This window comes from Lissotriton vulgaris, chromosome 11 (genome assembly GCF_964263255.1).
Source record: "Lissotriton vulgaris chromosome 11, aLisVul1.2, whole genome shotgun sequence".
Lineage (NCBI taxonomy): Eukaryota > Metazoa > Chordata > Amphibia > Caudata > Salamandridae > Lissotriton > Lissotriton vulgaris.
Window position 1 is genome coordinate 559,152,414 of NC_141699.1, and position 20,724 is coordinate 559,173,137.

The 20,724-nt window shown below is 43.3% G+C and overlaps 1 protein-coding gene across 2 annotated transcripts in view; it reads right to left on the reverse strand.

Moving 5' to 3' along the window:
- The window catches only part of NSD3 (nuclear receptor binding SET domain protein 3), a 1,769,888-nt gene that overhangs the window by 925,280 nt on the left and 823,884 nt on the right, over positions 1 to 20,724 (reverse strand). For both annotated transcript variants that reach the window (XM_086943639.1, XM_086943638.1), the window contains exon 9: positions 11,910 to 12,032. In XM_086943639.1, coding sequence (XP_086799765.1) covers positions 11,910 to 12,032 — 123 coding nt within the window. The remainder of the gene's footprint in view (positions 1 to 11,909; positions 12,033 to 20,724) is intronic.

The following is a 20,724-nucleotide window of genomic DNA, read 5'->3' on the forward strand; positions in this document are numbered from 1 at the left end:
TTTGCTCTGAGCCCCCCTTAAGCAAAATGTTTTGAGGTCGGGTCCCCCTTCAAGACTTTATGTATAAATTGGGGGATCGTGAGGGACATGGCTATGTTTAGGGGCAGACACCCTCCACCGCAAACAATCAATCACAGAGCTAAATAAACAATATTTACAATACTTGTGCCTCAGTAGGTACTAGTACTCTAACATAATATTGGCACTCCTAGGTACCATTCAGAAAAAAATTCAAATACTCAAAGACCTAGTTAGCCACCACATGCAATTAATGCTGTCCACAATGAGTCACGAATATGTCTACCATATGTGTTTGAGGAAATGTATCAATTTCCTTAGTGCACAATAACAGACACATGAAACACTCGATTCAATGAACATAATAAAAAATGAGCAAAGTGTCCCCACTGAAACAGAACTACAAAGAAAAGATAACAACATCTTTTGAGGTCAGCAACTTTAACAAGAAAACTAACAACATGGGGACATTGAAAGTAACATTAAGGCCAATAGACTACTAAAGATGATTTCTTGTAGTTGTTCTTTTTGAGAAACATACATATACAGGTGTATGCTGCATGGAAATCTATCTGCATTTTCCCCACATTCGCTTATTTATTACCCTGTTGCTGTCCTAGTGTACATATGACATACCTACCAACCGTCTACCATTTTTGATTTCCGTAACCTCTTGCAATTTTCTATTTGCCTTTCGCATCCATAACATGTTCAATTCATCTTACTATTCTACCTCATGCCTCATCTTTTTCCACCTAAACCTCTGTCCACCTTCCTCCTCTTCCTGTCTTCATAGCTCTCCACCCTCCACCCCCCAACTCCTTAACGCCCCAACTAATTCTGATAATATAGAATCACGTGCACTTTGTTCCTTAAACAATCACTCCACTACAGACCCAAAAAGTAAATAACAAACATTACAATTTATGACTCCAATAGCTTTAACTTTTTCAAATGCCAGACCTTTATTGTGAAAACACAAAACACTTACTTACATCTGTTCTTGTGTGAATGAAATGCGAACACCTGACAGAAACTCCCATGCAGCAGCGCCCGCTTGCACATGGCTCCTCTCTGTATACAAATGACGCTAGTGCTATAATAGCACGTTTTCGGGGGGCGAAGTTTCAGGAGTTGGTCCCTACTCCACCGTGTCCTAGCCGCCGTTTGACCAGGGGTTGGGGCCCTAGCCCGCGCGCAGACGGGCTTGCCTTTGGCGCGCTGGTGGCGCGCCCGCTGCGCGGCCGAGTGGGCATCGGCCTTTTAACCCCCCCAGCGCCCAGATTGGCTAGAGCGCTGACCGTCCTCCCCCGCGCACCGGAAGTGGCTGCCTCGGACCTTCCACGCCCTCTGCACAATCGGTGCTAGTCACCGCGTCAGAACGGGCAGGAAGGAGGAAACGAGAGCAGCCCCCCGGCGCGATGCAGCTTGTCTCCAGGTAATGCACACAATGCCTCCAGGTAGTACAAACAATGCCAGCAAAGTCAATTAAAAGTACAGGGAGGGAGCCTAAGTCGCTCTCCTCACTCTGCCCCCTAACAGTCTAAAAACAGTTAAAAGCTGACACAACAGGAATGTTGCTTCTAACTACTAGCGCCGTAGAAGCGGCTGGGACACTGCCACTGCCCACTCACCACCTCGCGGCCCAGGTTCCTGTGGCTTTTAACCCCCCCAGCGTCCAGATTGGATAGAGCGCTGACCGTCCTCCCCCGCGAACCAGAGGTGGCTGCCTCGGACCTTCCACGTCCTCCGCACAATCGGTGCTAGTCACCGCGTCAGAACGGGGCGGGAAGGAGGAAGCGAGAGCAGCCCCCCGGCGCGATGCAGCTTGTCTCCAGGTAATGCCCACAATGCCTCCAAGTAGTACAAACAATGCCAGCAAAGTCAATTAAAAGTACAGGGAGGGAGCCTAAGTCGCTCTCCTCACTCTGCCCCCTAACAGTCTAAAAACAGTTAAAAGCGGACACAACAGGAACGTTGCTACTAACTATTAGCGCCGTAGAAGCGGCTGGGACACTGCCACTGCCCACTCACTGGATAACTTGATAAGTGGCGCACGCTGCGTGCACTGTGCCTCGCGCTTACCAGATTTCTTTTTAGGCAACCTTCTTGACCCTGCCAGCGCATTTACTGACCCCTGCCCTCACTGTACTCCAGAATAAATTAAGTCTACCTCCTGGCAATGCGGCAATTAGGCCATCTTCATTTACATGCATCTGCAGAGGTATTCGCGCCCCCCTGGGAACCCATCCACGCCCCCCCCCCCCCAGGGGTCGCGCCCCACACTTTGAAGACCTTTGCCCTAGGGTATCTGTATCGAGATGGTGCACTCATACTATATGAGTCCTTGGTGGCGGATGAGGGACTCCCACCGGGGCAATTCCTAACACATCGCTCACTAGTAGCAACACAGACTGCCAGATGGGGGGACATAACCACGGAACCGAGTCAACATCTTACCATACAATACTTGCACGTTATGGGACTAGGCAAACACCTTGTTCGCTGGTTTGCAGCGGCACTCTGAACCCATGCAGCGATAAGCCTAGATCCACTCCGCCGCAAATGGGAGCTGGACTTGGGGGCGACAACTGGCAGATAAAGAATGGGAAAGATACTTAAAAGTCCAGTGCGTATACCTAGAAATATGAGATTCTGACAAATACAATTATTTATGGTCCATAGAGCATATCTTACGCCTGCGATGATCAACAGGTAGTTTTACCACACTGATGCAACATGTCCCAGATGTGTCGAACAAGATGCTGAGCAGATACACATGTTGTGGAGTTGTCCCAGACTATACACATATTGGCACACAATCGCAGGCTGTTACATGTATTCACAAGCCGCGACATTATCTTTGAATGGACTATACACCTATTACATCATTTTAGGAAGACCCCCGCTACAAAAGTAACATCCCGGTTTCTAGACCTGGGGCTGGTAGTCGCTAAGCGCCTTTTAACAAAGCGGTGGAAGGCGCAAGACCCACCATACACACGAGCGTGGCGCTGCTCACTCTTAGCATGGGCCAAAGCAGAAGGAATTGCCATCCTGCGGGAAGAAACACTGGGACTGCGGAAAGAACCCATAGCAACTCAATGGGAGGGACTACTCCGCGCATTACAGCGGACGGAGGAGGAAGGCTCTGGGGGGGCAACCTGAGCGAGAAGAATGCGAGCAAGTAGTGGGAGACGCACGTCCTACCAGCGAAATGCTGTGATATTCCAAGAACACATATAAGCTATTCGATACCCAGCATAGAAGTAGTTGCTGCTAGTGAGTAGAGGCAACTACCAGGTTGATAGTAAACACTGGGGAGATGGGTGTGGGGAGGCAATGGGGGAGGGTTGACTACACATGTACCGGTCAATTCTGCTGTTGTTTTTCTTTGTTCTCAGTCATACCATCTGTTTAGAAGCCCACAGTGAATGAACTGGAAGGACTTTGTGCAATGTCATTATGATAATACATTATTATTGAGCTGTAAACTCTGCCATTTGTAATATGGATTGAACGCCAAGGTCAGACTTGATCCTGTACGAATGATGCCATAGGTACTCATGGTATGCCCAGCATTCACACAAAAAGAAATGTACATCAAATTGTTGGCAGATGATCTTATGTATAGATGAATACCCAAACGAATGTTGACTTTCAAAATTAAAATCAATAAAAACAACTTTAAACAAAGAAAATACATCTCAGGCAGGATTGTGACTGTCCTGAAGATGATCCTCTAATGATATATGGATCAAATTTTCATAGATTTTGACTCCGGTTGTAATGTATAACTTGTTATAGGAGCAGTGGTATCTCGTTTTGTATATACTGTGACCTAACATTTTTTAAAATTTTTGGCACATTTTAGTGCAAGAGTCACTCACTGTATGAGAGTTGTTGTCAGCCCCTTTTTGGCTCTTCCCACTCTAAAAAGTTGTGTTTTCAATATTTATTTATTAATAAATGTACCTTTCTAACTGATAGCTGTACAGATTGTTCAGGATTATTTGGTTCCGCAGTACATTAGTGAACATTTGACTTTGAGGGACCTTTAAATATAGGTTACCCCATGTTCCATGTCCTGCTTGAACCCCCACTTTCAAGAAGGAAAGATCGATGGCCCAATCCTTTTCAGGCAACGCGGTGAGAATCTGGAACTCACTTCTGCCTCAGCTCCGGACCACCAGCTCCTCCAAGGCCTTCAAAACTGACCTCAAAGTTCTCCTCCTTCAAAGACACTTACAAATTTAATTCACGCCATCTCTATTATCTGAAGGAAGACCTTCCATTATAGAAAATTCTATTCTCCATGACTATGGAAGTGCCTTCCCAGTGTGTTCTTGTGGTTTGAATGTCTGCCATTTATTTCAGTATTATCCTTCCACCTGTGTTTGGTACTCTTTTGTAACATGCACACCTCACTTTTCTCTTGTAACACACTGTTTGCTACCTAATACATTTTGTTTGCCTTAGATACTTGCACAAGTGCCACCATTGCCTACGTAACGTTTGTTCTTGTGTTTGAGTGTCTGCCATTTATTGCAGTATTATACCTCTACTTGTACTTTGTACGCTTTTGTAACTTGCACATGTCACTTTTTCCTCCTGTAATGTACCGTTTGCTACCTCTTGTATTTTGTTTGCTCACAATTGTCACTTTTGCCTCATGTAACTTAACGTTTGGTTTTGTAATTTGTTTACTTGTAATTTTCTCATCATGTATCATTACTATTCCTATTGTGAAGCGCTCTGACACCTTCGGGTAAAGCCAGCACTATATAAAAACACATAAAATAAATACATAAATAAATAAAAATCAGTGGGTTTCCCTTGTGGTTCCAAAACAATAAGTCCTCTAAACCGCCAACCCGCCTTAAGAAGTGGATGCTCTAGTTGCAAGACTATGACTGTCGAGAGGAGCACTGGTCTGGGGCCAACAACTGAGCCAACTATCTGTCCCGCCACCCACAAAATCGACGTGCAAAAAGAAAGAAAACAGAGTACGTGAGATACATTTTAGAAAGATCTAGGCCTCTGCCTTTGGACATGATCCAAAATGGCAAATCCCTTACGTGCGTGCACTAGTTGGTTACTCCCATGTGCAGCATACCGCAAACAATAAAAGATGGAAGGCAGGGTTGATTAATCTGTCACTCGTCGTGCGCCGTAACTTGTAATTCACCTGACCAGGTCACTTTTCCTGCGATCTGGGAAACACGCTTTAGCAAGCTGTGCCGGACCCAATTATTGTTACTCGACAATTGCGGAGCCTACAAGTGTCTCGTCAGAATTAAGAGACCACTCGTAATGAGGGTTATACAGTATAAGGATCCATGGTAATCACTGCTTAGTAAAAATGTAGATCCATTGAGGGCTAAGTGAGAGGCATAGCTCAAATTGAGGAAACCCAAGTAACATGGGTCAATATGAGGCTTTATCACGGACCAAACTGAAATCAAATTAATGTATTTCTCTGCAGGTCTTTTTAATGATTTGTAAACAATTGAGGCGCTGAGAGGTGTTTCAGTTCTGATTGTGCTCTGTACTGGAAACCAAACTTTCTTCTCTTAATTCCAAATCCTTTAGATGCAACACTAAGACATACATTTTGAACCTCAAAGCGCAGAGCACCCAGGTAGTGTGATGTTAACCTACGTTTAGGTGGAGAGCAGCTCCAATATAGAGCACACTTTTGCATAATTTATGCTGCACTCTAAGCCTGAAAGGGTACTGTTCAATTAAGAAATCTATATTCAGCATTTCAGGACCACTCCCAGCAGTCATTATGCAAGTCTATTTAAAAAGACTTCTCCCTATATTCAACAAATAGAATGTCATTGGGCAGTGGTGGGGTAAACATCAGACTGTTGCAATCACTTAATGGCATCCACAAAATGAAGAAATTTGCACTGGGAGCCAAATCCGATGCATTTTTTTCTTGATGAAGATAGTTTTTGTTATAAAAAATGTCTGTGCTTCTGAAACAACATTTTAGCTCAAAAATGTTAAAGGATAAGCTCAGGATAGTTTCAATATAACTTTGTAATAAACATGGCTGTTCCCCAGATATCTGTAAACAGGGTTCAATAATCTCACACAGGATTTGACCGTCTTAGTTTTTAATGGTGCATTGGTCTGAAATTCTTCAAGTGTAATGATGCAGGGCAGTCAAGAGTTAATATCAAACATCATTAGGACTATACAGTGCTCAGTAAAATGGGAACACCACCCTTTAAGAAGCACAAAACTTACAACCAGCAGCATATTGCGGGCATTCTTGCAGAGTCCGTAGTAAGGATGCCATTAGCCCTCATGCAAGAAAGGAGAATTAGGAATTCGGCAGGTAGTAAAAACAATGATCAAATCACAACTCTGGGTCCTGGGGCCAATGAGTCAGCTGCAACATAACAGGCTGTAGCTGTCACAATAGTGTCAATCCTGGATATATTGTGGCCATTTCTGAAATAATGGAGGTCTCGTCAACATCCTGGCTCTCTTCCTCGACTAACTGGTAGCAATTCATCCTAATTTTGGCACGCATTGCAGCAGCGGTGGTCTTCGAGGGTTGTGCACATTCCTTACATTTTGTGACCAATCTTGACTTAATTGTGGCTAGGCCTATCAATAGTGGCACATAAATGACATTGTGGGCATCCTTGGCATAACTAACATAATATTATCTTACTAATGGCTCTTCTATCTTGGTTTTTCATGACAAATTTTTGACCATCCATGGCATAATGGCAGAGGCGGCTTGCCACATTGGATAATAAATAAGCATGAAAGACAGAATCTGTCCAGTTACAGATTATCAGTGTGATAGCAGAACACGCGAGTATTTGATGACAATACAAAGGTAGTTTGGGCAACTAAACCTGTATTCACTAAAATAAAATGGGACAAAAATAATGTTTTCGCGAATATGACAATTCTTTTTGCATGTGAACCGGGTTTATTTACTTAAAATGAAACTTGTTTTCAGTAGCACATTGAGTGTATTTTCCGCAACAGGCAAGCAAATGTTTGGCTCCCAGTTATTGCATAACTAAAGTATATTTAAATCCAATATTTGAGTAATTCATTCTGGATTTAGGAGACTTAGAGCTGCCCTTTGTTCCTTTTTTCGCTGTAGCTGTTATTTAATGACATTAGTTTTTCATAATCATCTATGTTGATAACAATTTGTATTATATTACATATCTGCTGCCTGAGGCCAGAGCATGTAAGGTTTGCCTAAACGATCTGATCTTCTGAGCTCTATCTAACTGAGCAGTAGTCCTTTCGTCAGAGTCTAATGGATTTGTTAGGCTCTGCCAGGTACGTCTGGGGTAGTTAGGCAATTAAGCTATAGGAACCCCTGCAACTCCTCAGTTACTTAATTAAGCTGCTATCAAAATCTCAGAAACATCAGCTGATGTGGTTAAGATTTGGTTTGATTCCATTAAAGGGTCTCTGCTTTGGAAAACCGAAGGGGGGTTTCGTTATGCTCGTGTGGCCTGTGTGGCTACCCAATGGGGTCGATAATCCATGTAGTTTGTATCTGTTAAAAGCTATGTGTTTGGAGGAAATTCTGTTTGCAATCAATGTTTAGAACCCTCAACATCCACACTTGTAACAAAGCAGTTGAAGGCTGTCTGAGAATCAACCTAGTTGGTCTCACGATTTCTGAAGTTCTTGAGGGAAGCTAAAAGTGAACTAGACTATTCCAAACTCTCCTAACAGTCACTATCCCCCAAATAGTTGAACATGGAATTCTCCAGTAGCCTAGTTATCCACTTCATTGTCTTTCTGAGAGACTTCAACTGTTTAGATCTTGTTCTGGGATTTTAACTGGTTAACTAAATAAGCTATAACGGTCCTACTTTGCTTTCCCCAGGGCGAAAGTGTGAGATGTTAATATGTCAGTGTTTAAGACAGTGATCAGGAATCTCCGTAACGTCGTTTTCAATGTTATTTTAGCAAAAACTCACTAATGCATTTCTATGAAACCGTGATATGCTATTTTGAAAAAATATTTATTAACTGTTGATTTTATAACATTAGCTTTTAACAGGGTTTCTATGAATTATTGTAATCTTTCCTTTTAGTGAGTTTTTAGGGTGTTATATGCATTTTAATCTAATAGGTGCCTTGTTCCTGTTAGAAAACACCTTTGCACTGATGACTACTTTCTAAATCTGCTTAGTGCTAATAGACTGTTATATTCTATACAGGGCTTCTCAGTAATGTTTGTAAAGGAAGCTGTTTTTACCACCAAATGTTATTTTGTAAGGCCCGTGGAATGGATTTTTAACTTGTAACATTAGGTTCGTTTTTGTCTATTAGAAGATGGGGTGTTGGTATGAATATTGGAGCAATTTTAATTAACTGTGCAAAATAAAAATTCTTTACAGAGGTATAAGATGTATACAGTTTTTAATTTGTTAACCTGCCAAGCAAGCAGATTGTCATTCATAACTTACTGAGAACTACATGAAAGGTCTGGGTGGAAAAGAGAAAGAGTGGGGGTGGAGAAATGAAGAAAGATGATATATATATATATATATATATATATATATATACACATATATACACACACACACACACACATATATATATATATATATATATATATATATATATTAAAAGGTAGTACACAACGTGAAACTGTACAACCAGATTTTAAAGAGCCTAGATCTACCTACAGCTCTGTTGCAAATGTTCAGGGAAATTGTGCAGCAAAATATATTGTTCTGCAACTATTATTCTAAAGTTTTCTTGGGGTTGGTGAATCACCATACCAACACTACGGAAGATGGTAAGGCATGCCTAGCACATCGTTAAAGTATTGGATTATTTCATTGTGCTCCTTCAGAACGTATTGATTTTATGCTAATGTATCTGGAAATTATACTTCAAGATGTTTTATGTGGCATGATTTCGGGAGGAAAATGATTTGAGAGTGAATGCCACTGATTCCTCCAGAAGCGGTCAGGCTTCCCTACTTGCTTTGCTTGCTCCCAATGAGGCATGTATATATACCCCACCATTTTCGAAGCTTACAAGCCACCGCTTAAAGGTACTATTTTTCATTGACCACTGCTGCAGGGTTCTACCACTTCTTTACAAAATGCGACAAGCACTTGTAAGGATCATCAGTTACTGACCAACTGCCCTGTCGCAGTGTGATCTATCTGCACATCTATCCAAGAAAATCAACTATAAACTACAATGGATAAGTAGCAAAGCATCGAAGCAATCCTTCAGTTGGAAGCCACAAGATAACATCGAATCTTTGTTCAAAGCCAACCAATTACTGCTGGTGGAAGCTACGGTCAAATTCAAAGTACTCTGCATCAAGCACAAAACGTTCTGGAAGTGACCAGGATGCATACATAAGTTACCAGGCATCACGTCCTAGGTAGAAACCTCAGATCAGTAAAGACACGGGGACCAGGGGAATATTTCTGGGAGTACAGGGCCTAAAACTCCACACAGCTCTTTCCTAAGCCAGGAGAATCAACACAATCGAACTTTCCGGCAAACTACAGAAACTTACATAAAATAGAATTGTTCGCACAGTAAAATAACTGAAAACTGATAAACTTATTACCGGATGGCAGAACTTCAACTCTGGCACATCAATACGAATAAAATCCACCATCAACAGCGATTCATTTAAGACATTCAAGTAAGTACCCAAACTTTACTATTATACACAGAATATCGCAAGAATGAAATATCCAAATCTCTATACTGAATTACGTGCTGCTGAGACAATAGTCCTGAACCACTGTGATCTTTTACCTGCTGACCAGGAAGAAACACCACATGCTGAAGATGGGATTGATTTCAGTTAAGAGAAGCACAAGAATCTAACAGTTAAGTCTGGTGCCATACAATATTTCTTTAATAAATAAAACGCAGCATGCAAGAATGCATGGAAAAGGAAACACAAAAACACTCTTCCACTATCTACCTTTGTGAGATCTAGCATTCTCTCTCTCTCTCTCTCTCTCTCTCTCTCTCATTAGAGGGTAGATTTTGTAGGTGAAATCAGTTCCCTTTCATTACAGGGGTGAACGCCGACAGCGACCACATGAGTAGTACATCACAAGAAAACATAACTAACACAGTTTCATTCCGTCATTTAAGTGTGAAATCACAGCTTATCGTGGTTAAAAGAATCCTCAATCAGTGCTATCTCCTCCGGTGCTGTGAGTCACTGTTTAATGTATCTGCTAGCACTCTTCATACATGGCAGATAGTGATTTGTGCAAGGTTAATTTCCTTCTAGTGAAAGATGTGGATAAGGATTTAAAGAAACTGTATGCTCTGTTTAGCTATCTATATTTACTGTCATTTTTATAAATGAACAAAATATACCCCATAACTCGTGGCATCCACCATGATGTTCTCCGGTTTATAATTTTTGGTGTATTTGTGGCATTGGAAATAGGTGTTTTTTTAGCACGGCAGACACTTGCGAAATGGCTGTGCTTTCATAGCCATAACTGGAGAATTTCAGTTTTTTAATGTGTTTTCGCCAGAACCATTACTCTCATTTTAACTGTCTATTCCAGTCTATGTCATGTTTTTTTAAATGATGTATTTAATTCCCCCCCCCAGATGCACCACACCTTTGAGCCTGCCCCTTACTTACTGACATACAAGCCAAGTCAGACACCCGGAGCTTGGCAGAGCTTTTTTTTTAATACACTGCCTGAAACTATAGAGTCAGGCACAAAATGATCATCAAACTTAGCATCTTAAATAGCAATTGGTGAACTCGGCTCTGACTAGACCTAGTTTTAGGCGCTTTTTCCTCTGGAGTTACTTTATTTTCCCACGTGTTAGAGCAACTACTGGCCGAGGTCGGTTAAGTTTGGGATGGCACCCACCCACACTACCACCTGGCAGTGAAAATGTTTTTCACAGTGCACAATTCATAGGGTGGAGTCGATTTTTTAGTTTCAGGATAGCAGAAAAAATAAAATAAGGCCCACAGCAGTCAATTACACTCTGCGAAATTTAAAAAAAATGTGATTGACAAGATGCACGAGTCAGGACTTGCCAGTTAAATTGACAGAGATCCACAAAAGTGATAATCCTATCACGCCTACTCTGGGACTTATTTAAACACTAATCTCCAAAACTACTGAACAAATGTACACCAAGACGAACTGGTATTGGCAAAGCCCATAAGTATGGTAGAAGTTTCCAGCCTTTTGGCTTTGCAAGAATTTTTTTGTCAGGGTTTCTGTAAAACTTTATTGTTGGGGGAGCTGCCGAGCCACCTATACAACACAGACACAAATTTAGATAGATAGATAGATATACACATCTCCTATTATGGAATGTTATATACTCTGGTTTAAGTCTACACAGTCCTGGCAATGCATATATATGGTATCTGTTTATTTAGTACTTGCTATTGGTTTTCCCTCAAATCTGCATGCTCCATTTCAAAAAGTTCACAAGCATCTTGGACTGCAGTCATCGCTGCAGCAGCACCATCCAGGAGTACCTTTTGATTTCTATTCAGAACTGCAATTTAACACGACTGAGTTTTTTTCTGAATCCCATTTCTCTGCCACTACCCTATTCTCTGCAGATCCAAGTGCGTGAGATTTTTGCTCCAAATTCTCCTCCAATAAATCCTGCAATGTTATGCCACAAACCTGTTTTTTTCCAACTTACATGCCTTGCTCCAGGCATCGAAAACACATGCAAGACATCACCTTGATGTAGGTGCTGCAATTCATTTGATGACACTTTTACTGATCTTGTTAAATCAGCAACCTCTTCTGTACCTTCCCAGACAGGAAGAGGGAATGGAAAGCGTGAATGTCCTTTGCGTCATGATCTAGAGGTGTTAGGAGGGTTGTGGTTGTTGGGGTTCTCACCAGATGCACAGCTGGCGGTGTTTGGAGGGCCACTGGTGATATGCACACCTGCTGGTCCAGAGGTACTGTCTTCAGCGTCCGAAGTTGTGGGGTGGCTATCTACATCACTCTCCTCTGTGCAACCTGTAATGTAAACAATAAATCAGTTCGGAGGGAAGGATGTAACAAGAATGCAAAATTAAGAGACTACATTTTTCATCAAGCGACAAATCAGCTCGTCATCCTTCTCCATTATACTGTTGTACTGAGCTGTATTACAAACGTGTGCAGTTACAAAAATAAATAAAAGAATAACTGTGGCACTGTTTGATGGAAAATTGCACTCAAACTCAGTTCTTGACAGTGTTGAAAGGTGTATGTCACACATTTACTAGGCAGGCGTAAAGGGCTCAACACGGACATGGTGTTTGCAGGTCTAGATGCCTTCTGCAGACTTCCATGCTTCAAACTGCTTCAAGGTAGATTACAGTGTGGGAACTGTGCACTTGCAGGTCCCTATGGTGGAAGCTGAAGCAGTGATAGCTGACCATCACCTATACAAACTATTTACACCGAGGCTCTATTTTTCCGTACGCAACACATTATGCCATACCACCCTTACCCTCGATTACAGATAAGAGTTTGCTTTTTTTTTTTTTAAACAGTCCAAAGCAGTGTATTTTAGGTCGAGTCCACCAGACAGTCAAGTTGTCTGGGTGCAAAAGGCATATCATGGGCTTACCAAGAACATACAGGGGTTTACAGCCTGCCTATTGCTTACCATTGGTTGGCATCATCATCAACTGTTTGCTTATCCACTGGTTTTCATTCTACCAGCTTGTCCATCTTGTTGTGTCTCTCCACTTGAGCATAACCTCTTTACCATCTGAATGGCTGGCTTTCATCCTTCTACTTCTCACTTTTAGGGAACTACTTTCTTTAAGTAATTCATGACAGTGCATCTTTTTTTTCAGCTCTCGTGTGCTTCTCCCAAGCTCTGTTTTGCAAGGGCTCTTGTGCGCTCCTCCCTTCAGACTCTTTCCCTTTCACGCAATGTGTGTTTTCTCTTTCGTGTATTCCTCCCCCAACTCCTGTGCTGATCTCCCGCATGTGCTGCTTTTCCCATCCTCCTACCTACTCCACATTTCTTCACCACTCACGCTACTCTGTTGCCCCCACCTGCTGTTTTCCTAATATATTTTACTTTTGGAGGGAGGAGGGGATAAGGCAGCAGAAAAGCACTTTCACACTAATACTTTTCAATTTGATATTTTATTTAACAAAACATCTCAAATCGGTAAATAACAAAGTATATACTTACGACAAAAAAGAAGCAGTGGCTCCGGCCGTGTCATTGTCTTTTTAGGTCGAGCTGGAGAAAGCAATGCGAAGCATTGCATCCAGCTCGACAACTAATGTTGCCCGCCTCCTGGAAATCTGAGACCGGGGTCGGGCACGCGCGGCGATTGGTGTCTGTGGACGCGCACGTCCAGGCCGGCGCCGTGCACATCCCCTGCCTCAATTCCCTGAAGTGCGCAAACACACACACACACACCCATGCGCACACACGCAGACACATATGCACACACACACGCACGCGCAGGCACACACACGCTCCTCACCGCTGCTATTGGGGACAATTGCCGGGTCCTCGGCTCCCGATGGATGGGCGGGCGGGGGCGAAGCGGCCAGGGGCTCAAGACCAGGGACAGGCTGACCACTTCCAGCCTGCTAACTTTCTGCTGCTCCGGCGGGACCAGCGGCGTGCTGCGAGAACGGTGGCTGCGGTGCACGGGCGGGGCAGGGCGGCGGCTGCGCAGGATTTGTAGCCCCTGCCCTTCGGCCGCCTCCGAGACTCCGCCCTGCTAGCGCGCCATTGGCCGCTGCTCCTGTGTTGGTGATGTCACCGATCCTGTGTAACTGAGGCGGCCGGGCGGTGAAGCAATGCAATGCTGGTGCGTACAGAGGGGACTTGTTTGCCCGAAAACTAAGTGCACGCCAGGCCGCTGTGAGATATTTATGTATAGAATATTTGATTTCTGCCTGTGTGACATCTATGCGTGCATGTGGAAGAATGACCTTGTGAGGTATGTGGTGGGGGATCATCTCTTTCTATAGCCAGATACAGTGTGTATTTTGGGGAGGTGATACCAGGAGTGGACAAACTGTGCCTTCGTGCATATGTAATAGAGGTGCAGGTCTTCGGCACCGAACCCACCCTGCTCATATGGACGGGTGAGTGTGCTCCAGCTAATTCTAGGCAGCTTGCTTGATCAGGTGATCATATAGGATCTGATGATTTTAAAGAAGGCATGCGTTAGTGCGAGGGGAATAATATTAAACATGTATAAAAACGTAAGCAGCACTATCATTTTCCTGACCGCCTCTATATCAGCAAGTGACAAGGCCAGTTGTGGCCAGGCACCGTGTTTGTAAAGTTGTTCGGCCTATGGCACCAGGGGGCCTTCTCTGATCCGACCGCTGCAGCTCACCCATTCAGTGCTGCAAGGGGCAGGGCTGCCAGCATTTCACAGCCGATCCACTGCCGATTGTCAGCAGAAACAACCAGCGTCCTCGCCTCACCACCAGCGCAGCCCGCCATGAGTTCAGGCAGACACACACGGCCACGGCCCTGTCCACCGCCCACCTCCGGTAGTGCGCGCAGGGGTTGTGTGCCACTCCTCCGTTGCGGTCGCCTCCGCAGCACTTGCCACAGTGACACCCTACACCGGTGGCAGCAGCTGGAAACCTCCACAGCAGCACCTACGGCACTCGGGGCAGTGTGTACCAGGGCACATTGCTCTTCACTCAGCTCTGCAACTAGCTGACCACCTCCATTGTTTTGCTGGTAAGGCCAACGCCGTATCCCAGGCCCGTGTAGTTTCTCTACCCTATGGGCTAAGCTTTATGTCTGATGTGAATGATATGTTGTAGCAGCGGCCACATCCCGTTATGGGTGTGCGCAGCAGCTGGTCTGCCTGTATGTGACTGACTCTGTCCAGTGCTACCAGCCCCTTCAGCGGTCCCTATCATTTAGGAAACAGAAACATGGGCATAGGTAGGCTTATAAACCGATGTAGACACACGGCAATTGATGGCAGAGCATTGCTCTCAATACGTGTCTACTGGAGTGACTATCCCAGCCCTTGTGGTTTGCAAGAGGCAGATACCTTTGGGTAGGCCGCGCACATGTCCAGTGCTGTGCCGTTGCGCTGTGCCTGGTCGCCGTGGCCCTCTGCAGCCCTGCGCCTGTCGTGACCCTCTGCAGCCCTGTGTCTGGTTGCCACGGGCCTCTGCAGCAATCGTTTGTTTCAAGGACCACTCATCAGCGAAACCGCAGGAGCCTGACGCACTTCTCCTTCCCCACACTGGGACAGCGCCCACAGCGACTCTCCCTATGGTTACACACAGTTCCCGGCTCACTACTGCATCTGCAAGGCTCCTTCCGCGACCGGCTCCACAGGCTCAAACTGATGCCGCCCTTGCCTCTGCACCCATGGCATTTCGGCTCTCTTAGGTTTTGAATCATTAGTCACCAACTTCTGGGCCTAGTCGCGGGGATGGCTGAGCAGGAGTGCCTGTGATAGCTATGCTCCGGGCAGGGCCACTGGAAAGATACAATTCTGCGGCCACTGTGGTTTCCTCTTGAGTATGGATTTGTTGCTTTTGCCACATAGTCCATCTCTGTATATTTTTCTCTTGAAATCACAAAAAATCGTTTCTACCTCAAAAGGATCCAAAGTTACTAAAACCGCTACCATGCATGTTGCCGCGGATTGACTAGCCCGTTGTTGCACAGAGGAAGGCCAGCTTTCAGGTACAAATTGCTGAATCTAGATGTTAAACTAATAATCCTGCCGCATACACCTCTCCCTGCCGCCTAATTACTTTGCCCTTAGTAAAAGAGTTTCTTAAAAGATGCCCTATAATCCATGCCCCTGAACAAAGCGCTGTGAAAAGAAAGGGCAGAACGGTAGGGTTCTGTCACCAAGGAAATGAAGTTGTCATCTAAACACCTTGCCACTTTGTGCATAGGCCCACTTGCCACCACCGCTACTAATAGCTTTGTGCACAGTTAGCACATGTTCGTGCCTTGCGCTTTATAAATCACTTGACTTGCCACCTTGCACATATAGATGCTGATGTGAAACTGTTCTTGCCTCTTAATACCAGGCGCAAACATTACCCATCTCAATGCTACTCATTCTAGGGACAACAGTAGGATGAAAGGCTATGTTATCTTTTCCAGGGTCTGAACCAGTAACTTGTATGTTACCCATTGAGCTCAGCAGCAGGCACACAGCCCCCTAAGTTGTCTTGTCGCTTCCTTCCCACCTTAACAGAAGGTGCACTTTGAGAACCCCACGATTAAACCCACAAAAGTTAAGACAACTAGTATTTACCAAATAGTACAACAATCCCACTATGGAACCAGCAGGTAAAGATTTCACACCCTGTGGAGCTGTACTTTATGTGGACATTAAATGACCAACTGTTCATTACGTTTATTAATGGTGCCATAAAACATGCATCTAAATTATTGTGGTGTTTTTAATTATGTCTGCTTTTCTGATTTGAGATAGATTCTAACAAAATTGTAATTGTATTTATATAGCTCTTACTACCCCCAGATGAGGCGTCAATGCGCTGAAATGTTAATTACATTTGCAGTTCAATACATACATATACCAATATTCATGCAGAAACCTCACACTGCCCAATTTTACAAGATATAATATCAGTTTCAGAAAGCGTTTAATGACAAAAATACCATACGACTAAAAATGGCTGTATCAAACAACTGTACATCTGAGGTCATGAAAACCAAAGTGATTTGTGGAGCTCAAAATAGAAGCCTCAAATTCTCTAAAACAAGACCACAGTTCTCAGTTCTGCACTTTGTGACCTTGTCGTATTGTTTCCTAAAATCAAATGACACTTCCCCATGGATAGCAAAACATAGCATAGCATACCGCATCACTCAGCACCACCGCAGCACCACTCAGGGGCACCACAACATCACATGCGCTACAACAGCATCACTGAACGCCACAGCATCACTCGTTCGCCATCACATCATCAATCAGTGCCACCTCAGCATAATCTGTGCAACCATTCAATAACAACTGGTTCAAATATGCTCTCTCAATGTTTCAAGCTTTATTACAAATGTAAAAAAAAGATGTTAATATTTCACTTCTGTTCTTGGATTTTCGTCACAATAAAATACAATGAACATAATCTTCACAAAAGTTATTTACAAAAGTTTACGCTATTGCCATTATAAATTACAATAACTTTTATTTAAGTATTCATTAAAAAACAATTAAAAGCCATTGTTATTTGTAATATCAATACATGTAAGTCAGGTAAATACAACACATATTGCATTACAAATGCTGTAGATGTCACATTTGCGAAAGTTATAACTATTGGGATTGTAAATGACAAAGCTATTAATTTCGCTATTTTCATAAACAAAACAAATAAAAATGTGTCATTTACAATACCAATAGCTCAAACTTTCCTAATGCGAGACCTATTGCATTGCAAATGCTTGTTTTTTATTTCTTTCTTCTTTTGGACATTGTGCACAGCATCTAGCATACGCTGGGCAGCCTTACCAAAAGCCATTCCCAAAGAAATACCTTCCCAAAGGAGAGCTCTATTGACTTTGACATTGCTTGTTGTTATAGGTGTAGTCTTAAAAATAAAAACATTTTCCAAAGAGCCAATATTGAAAGTCTAGGCTGTTCTTGAGGTTTACAACTCTATTTCACAGGATAATATATTTTGTGACACTCTTTGAAATTCCGTCCTATGACATACATTTGTGAATAGACAACAGCAGCTCCTCTGCCTTTCCAATTGAAATAGCTACATGCATTTGTCTTTACACGTCAGAAGCTGGACAGGTATATGATGTACACTAACGCAAGTGGGCACCTTGCACTAGTCCAGACAACCATTATGGTGATTTAAGAGGTCTTAGACACCTCAGAAAGCTCTCTAAGTGGTAGCTGTGGAGAGCAGCTTTAGGTTTAGTCTTGAAGGAGTGTAAAGCAGCTTGTTTTACCAGAATGCAATCTTATAGTATAGATTAAGTGAAAAAGAACCACATAAAGAATTTATACAAAATATGTATTTATTATAGAATACTCTCTAGTAGGTTCCAATATCTCCTACACGGAGATAAACACAATGCACAGTCAAGGAACCATCCAAGGTGAGAAGATAGACCCCCCAAGGAGAGCGTTTGCAGTGTGGAAACACGACCATGTCCTCTGTACAACTCTATGTGCAAGTCACAGTTGGATTTTTAAAAGATTTAGGACCCTTCTCATCAGACCATGAAGAAACTCCTTGGAAGATAGAAGGTTGGAGAGCCACCACACCCGTTGATACCCGAGACCCATGTTACCCTCACCAGGGAAGGTGGGTGCATACATGTAAAGTGGTGTCTGAAACGGCTGTCGAACCCAAAGGGAGACTTCAGGAAAGTGCAGCTGCTGAAGAGGAGACAGTGTCCCTGGGAATCTAAACATGGATTCTTGAAGAGGGATACCTGAAACCAGAGGGGACAGAGTCTATGACATTCAGGAGTGACCAGGAGACTTGCAAGGCGAATGCTCTCCGATGTCGGGTGGTTCAGGGAGATGACTATGATCTTGACTCATATCAAAACAAAAAGTTGAAGAGTAGAGGTAGGCAAAGTGGGGACCGGTCCTCCACGGCACTGTACAGATAATCAAGAAAGGTCCCCTCCGTTAGGAAGAGGGGAAAAGGGGTATACTTGCCTCCCACATTCAGACATTGGAGATTCTGGATGCGGTTCTCTTTACCACAGAATGGAAATACCAGACACCACGAAGCCTGGTGATGGAATGTTGCCATCTGGCTCTGACGGAGAACTTTTTCACATTTGAGGACCAACTCTTTCTTACAAAAGCACGGAACCAGTATGGGCCGCGCTTTTGCTCCAAGTGTGGAGGGTCTGTACGTCCATGTAGATAACCTGAAGCACACTGATTCTATTTATAGAGTCCATGTTTATTTCTCATGGACATTTGGCGTGCTCACTCGTAATGTGCTCCATCTCAAATGTATTAGTGAAATCATCGGGAAGTTGTGGCACGCGGTTTGCGAGCCACGAACGAGTTGCACATCCTTATAAACCACTTGTATTCCAATTAATACACGTAATCAGTAGTAATTCAAATGTTCAATCCTTTTTATTTCCAAACATTTATCATTGCTTGTCTGTCACGTCAAAGGTACGAGATTCCATCATTTTCTGCATATTTATTGCTCAAGAATTGCCCATCCAGGCCTATTCGCAGGCATATGAAGAAACTCGATTCCTCCAAGCCATCATATTATAATTCACCCAATGCATTTCGGTCTAGTGCGAACTTCGTTAGGAGTATCTGCGATATTTAAAAATATATATGTCAACTAAACATGGTTAACATGAAACAACAATAAATAACAGACAAATCTTTCCATCCCTTGACCCTTAAAGTAAGGTAAGTAAAGTACGTCCACCACCTTGAGCAACAAAAGATCCTGTCACCGAACAACACCTGTAGGAACAACATAGGGCTCTGGAAGAGGTATATAGATGACGTTTTCGTCATCTGGAATAGAAACGAGAACACAGCAGAGTTATTCATCAGATGGCTCAACTAACAGAATCAATATTTAAGATTTACTCATACAATTTCCAGAACCACAATGGTTTTCTTGGACCTGAATGTGTCTGTCAATGGAGCAGGTCTAAAGACAACGACGCATTTCAAGGCCACAGCAAAGAATTGCCTTTTTAGCTTTGACAGCCACCACTGAGACATCTGAGGGAGAATCTTCCGTTAAGGCAGTTCCTACGTTTACGGAGGAACTGCTCTGAGGGGAAAGACTTAAAGATACAAGCAACTGACCTCAGCTCCAAGTTAAAAGCACGTAACTATCCTGACAGAATAGTATCAAGAGCTATGAAAAGAGCCAGAAACAAAGACAGACAAGCTCTTCGGAATCATACTATTAAAGAGCCAGACACAACACGTCCAATATGCATTACCACATACAACAGCGCCTCAAACACTGTCACCAAAATAATAAAAACTGGCGAATTCTGAGTGGATGTGCAGTAACTCTACCCAAACCAAAGTTCTCACACAAAAGGAACCGTAACTTAAAGGACATGTTGGTCCACAAACGGCCACGCCAACCCCGTGACAAGACACCTAACAAAGGTTTTTCGACACCCATCAGTGGCCATCATCCTTGTGGCAACTGCAGCGTGTGCCACATTATACAAACCAGTAAAAAGATCACATTTAATGATGGCACTACTTGGGAACAACCGAAGTTTACTGTGAGTCAAAGAACGTCATATACATGATCACATGCCCATGCAATCTCTATTACGTGGGAATGACATGAAGGAGAATAAGAACATATATATGCGAACATCGGAGCAACCGGAGATGCCAACGCTTTACAACTAAAATGACCTCATTTTTTGGAACAGAAACCCACTCTGAAGGATTTGAGATGGAGTGTGATCGAAGTGATTAACAACGTTTTTGGTCTTCACGAAAAAGAGCAGAGATGGGTTTATAGACTTAGATCAAATGAAAATGGACTGAATGAAAATATACTTTGGGGTCAGTTTACCTAAGTATATGACTCAAGTAGCCCTTAGTATTATTAATTTATCACCTTTTCCAGTTTAGGGTAGCAAACTGCATAGCGGCGACTTTATAGAGAGGAGTATGTACTACACCACAGACGTGGACACCCGTCCAGATACCCTGACAACAAACTCAAATGTGGT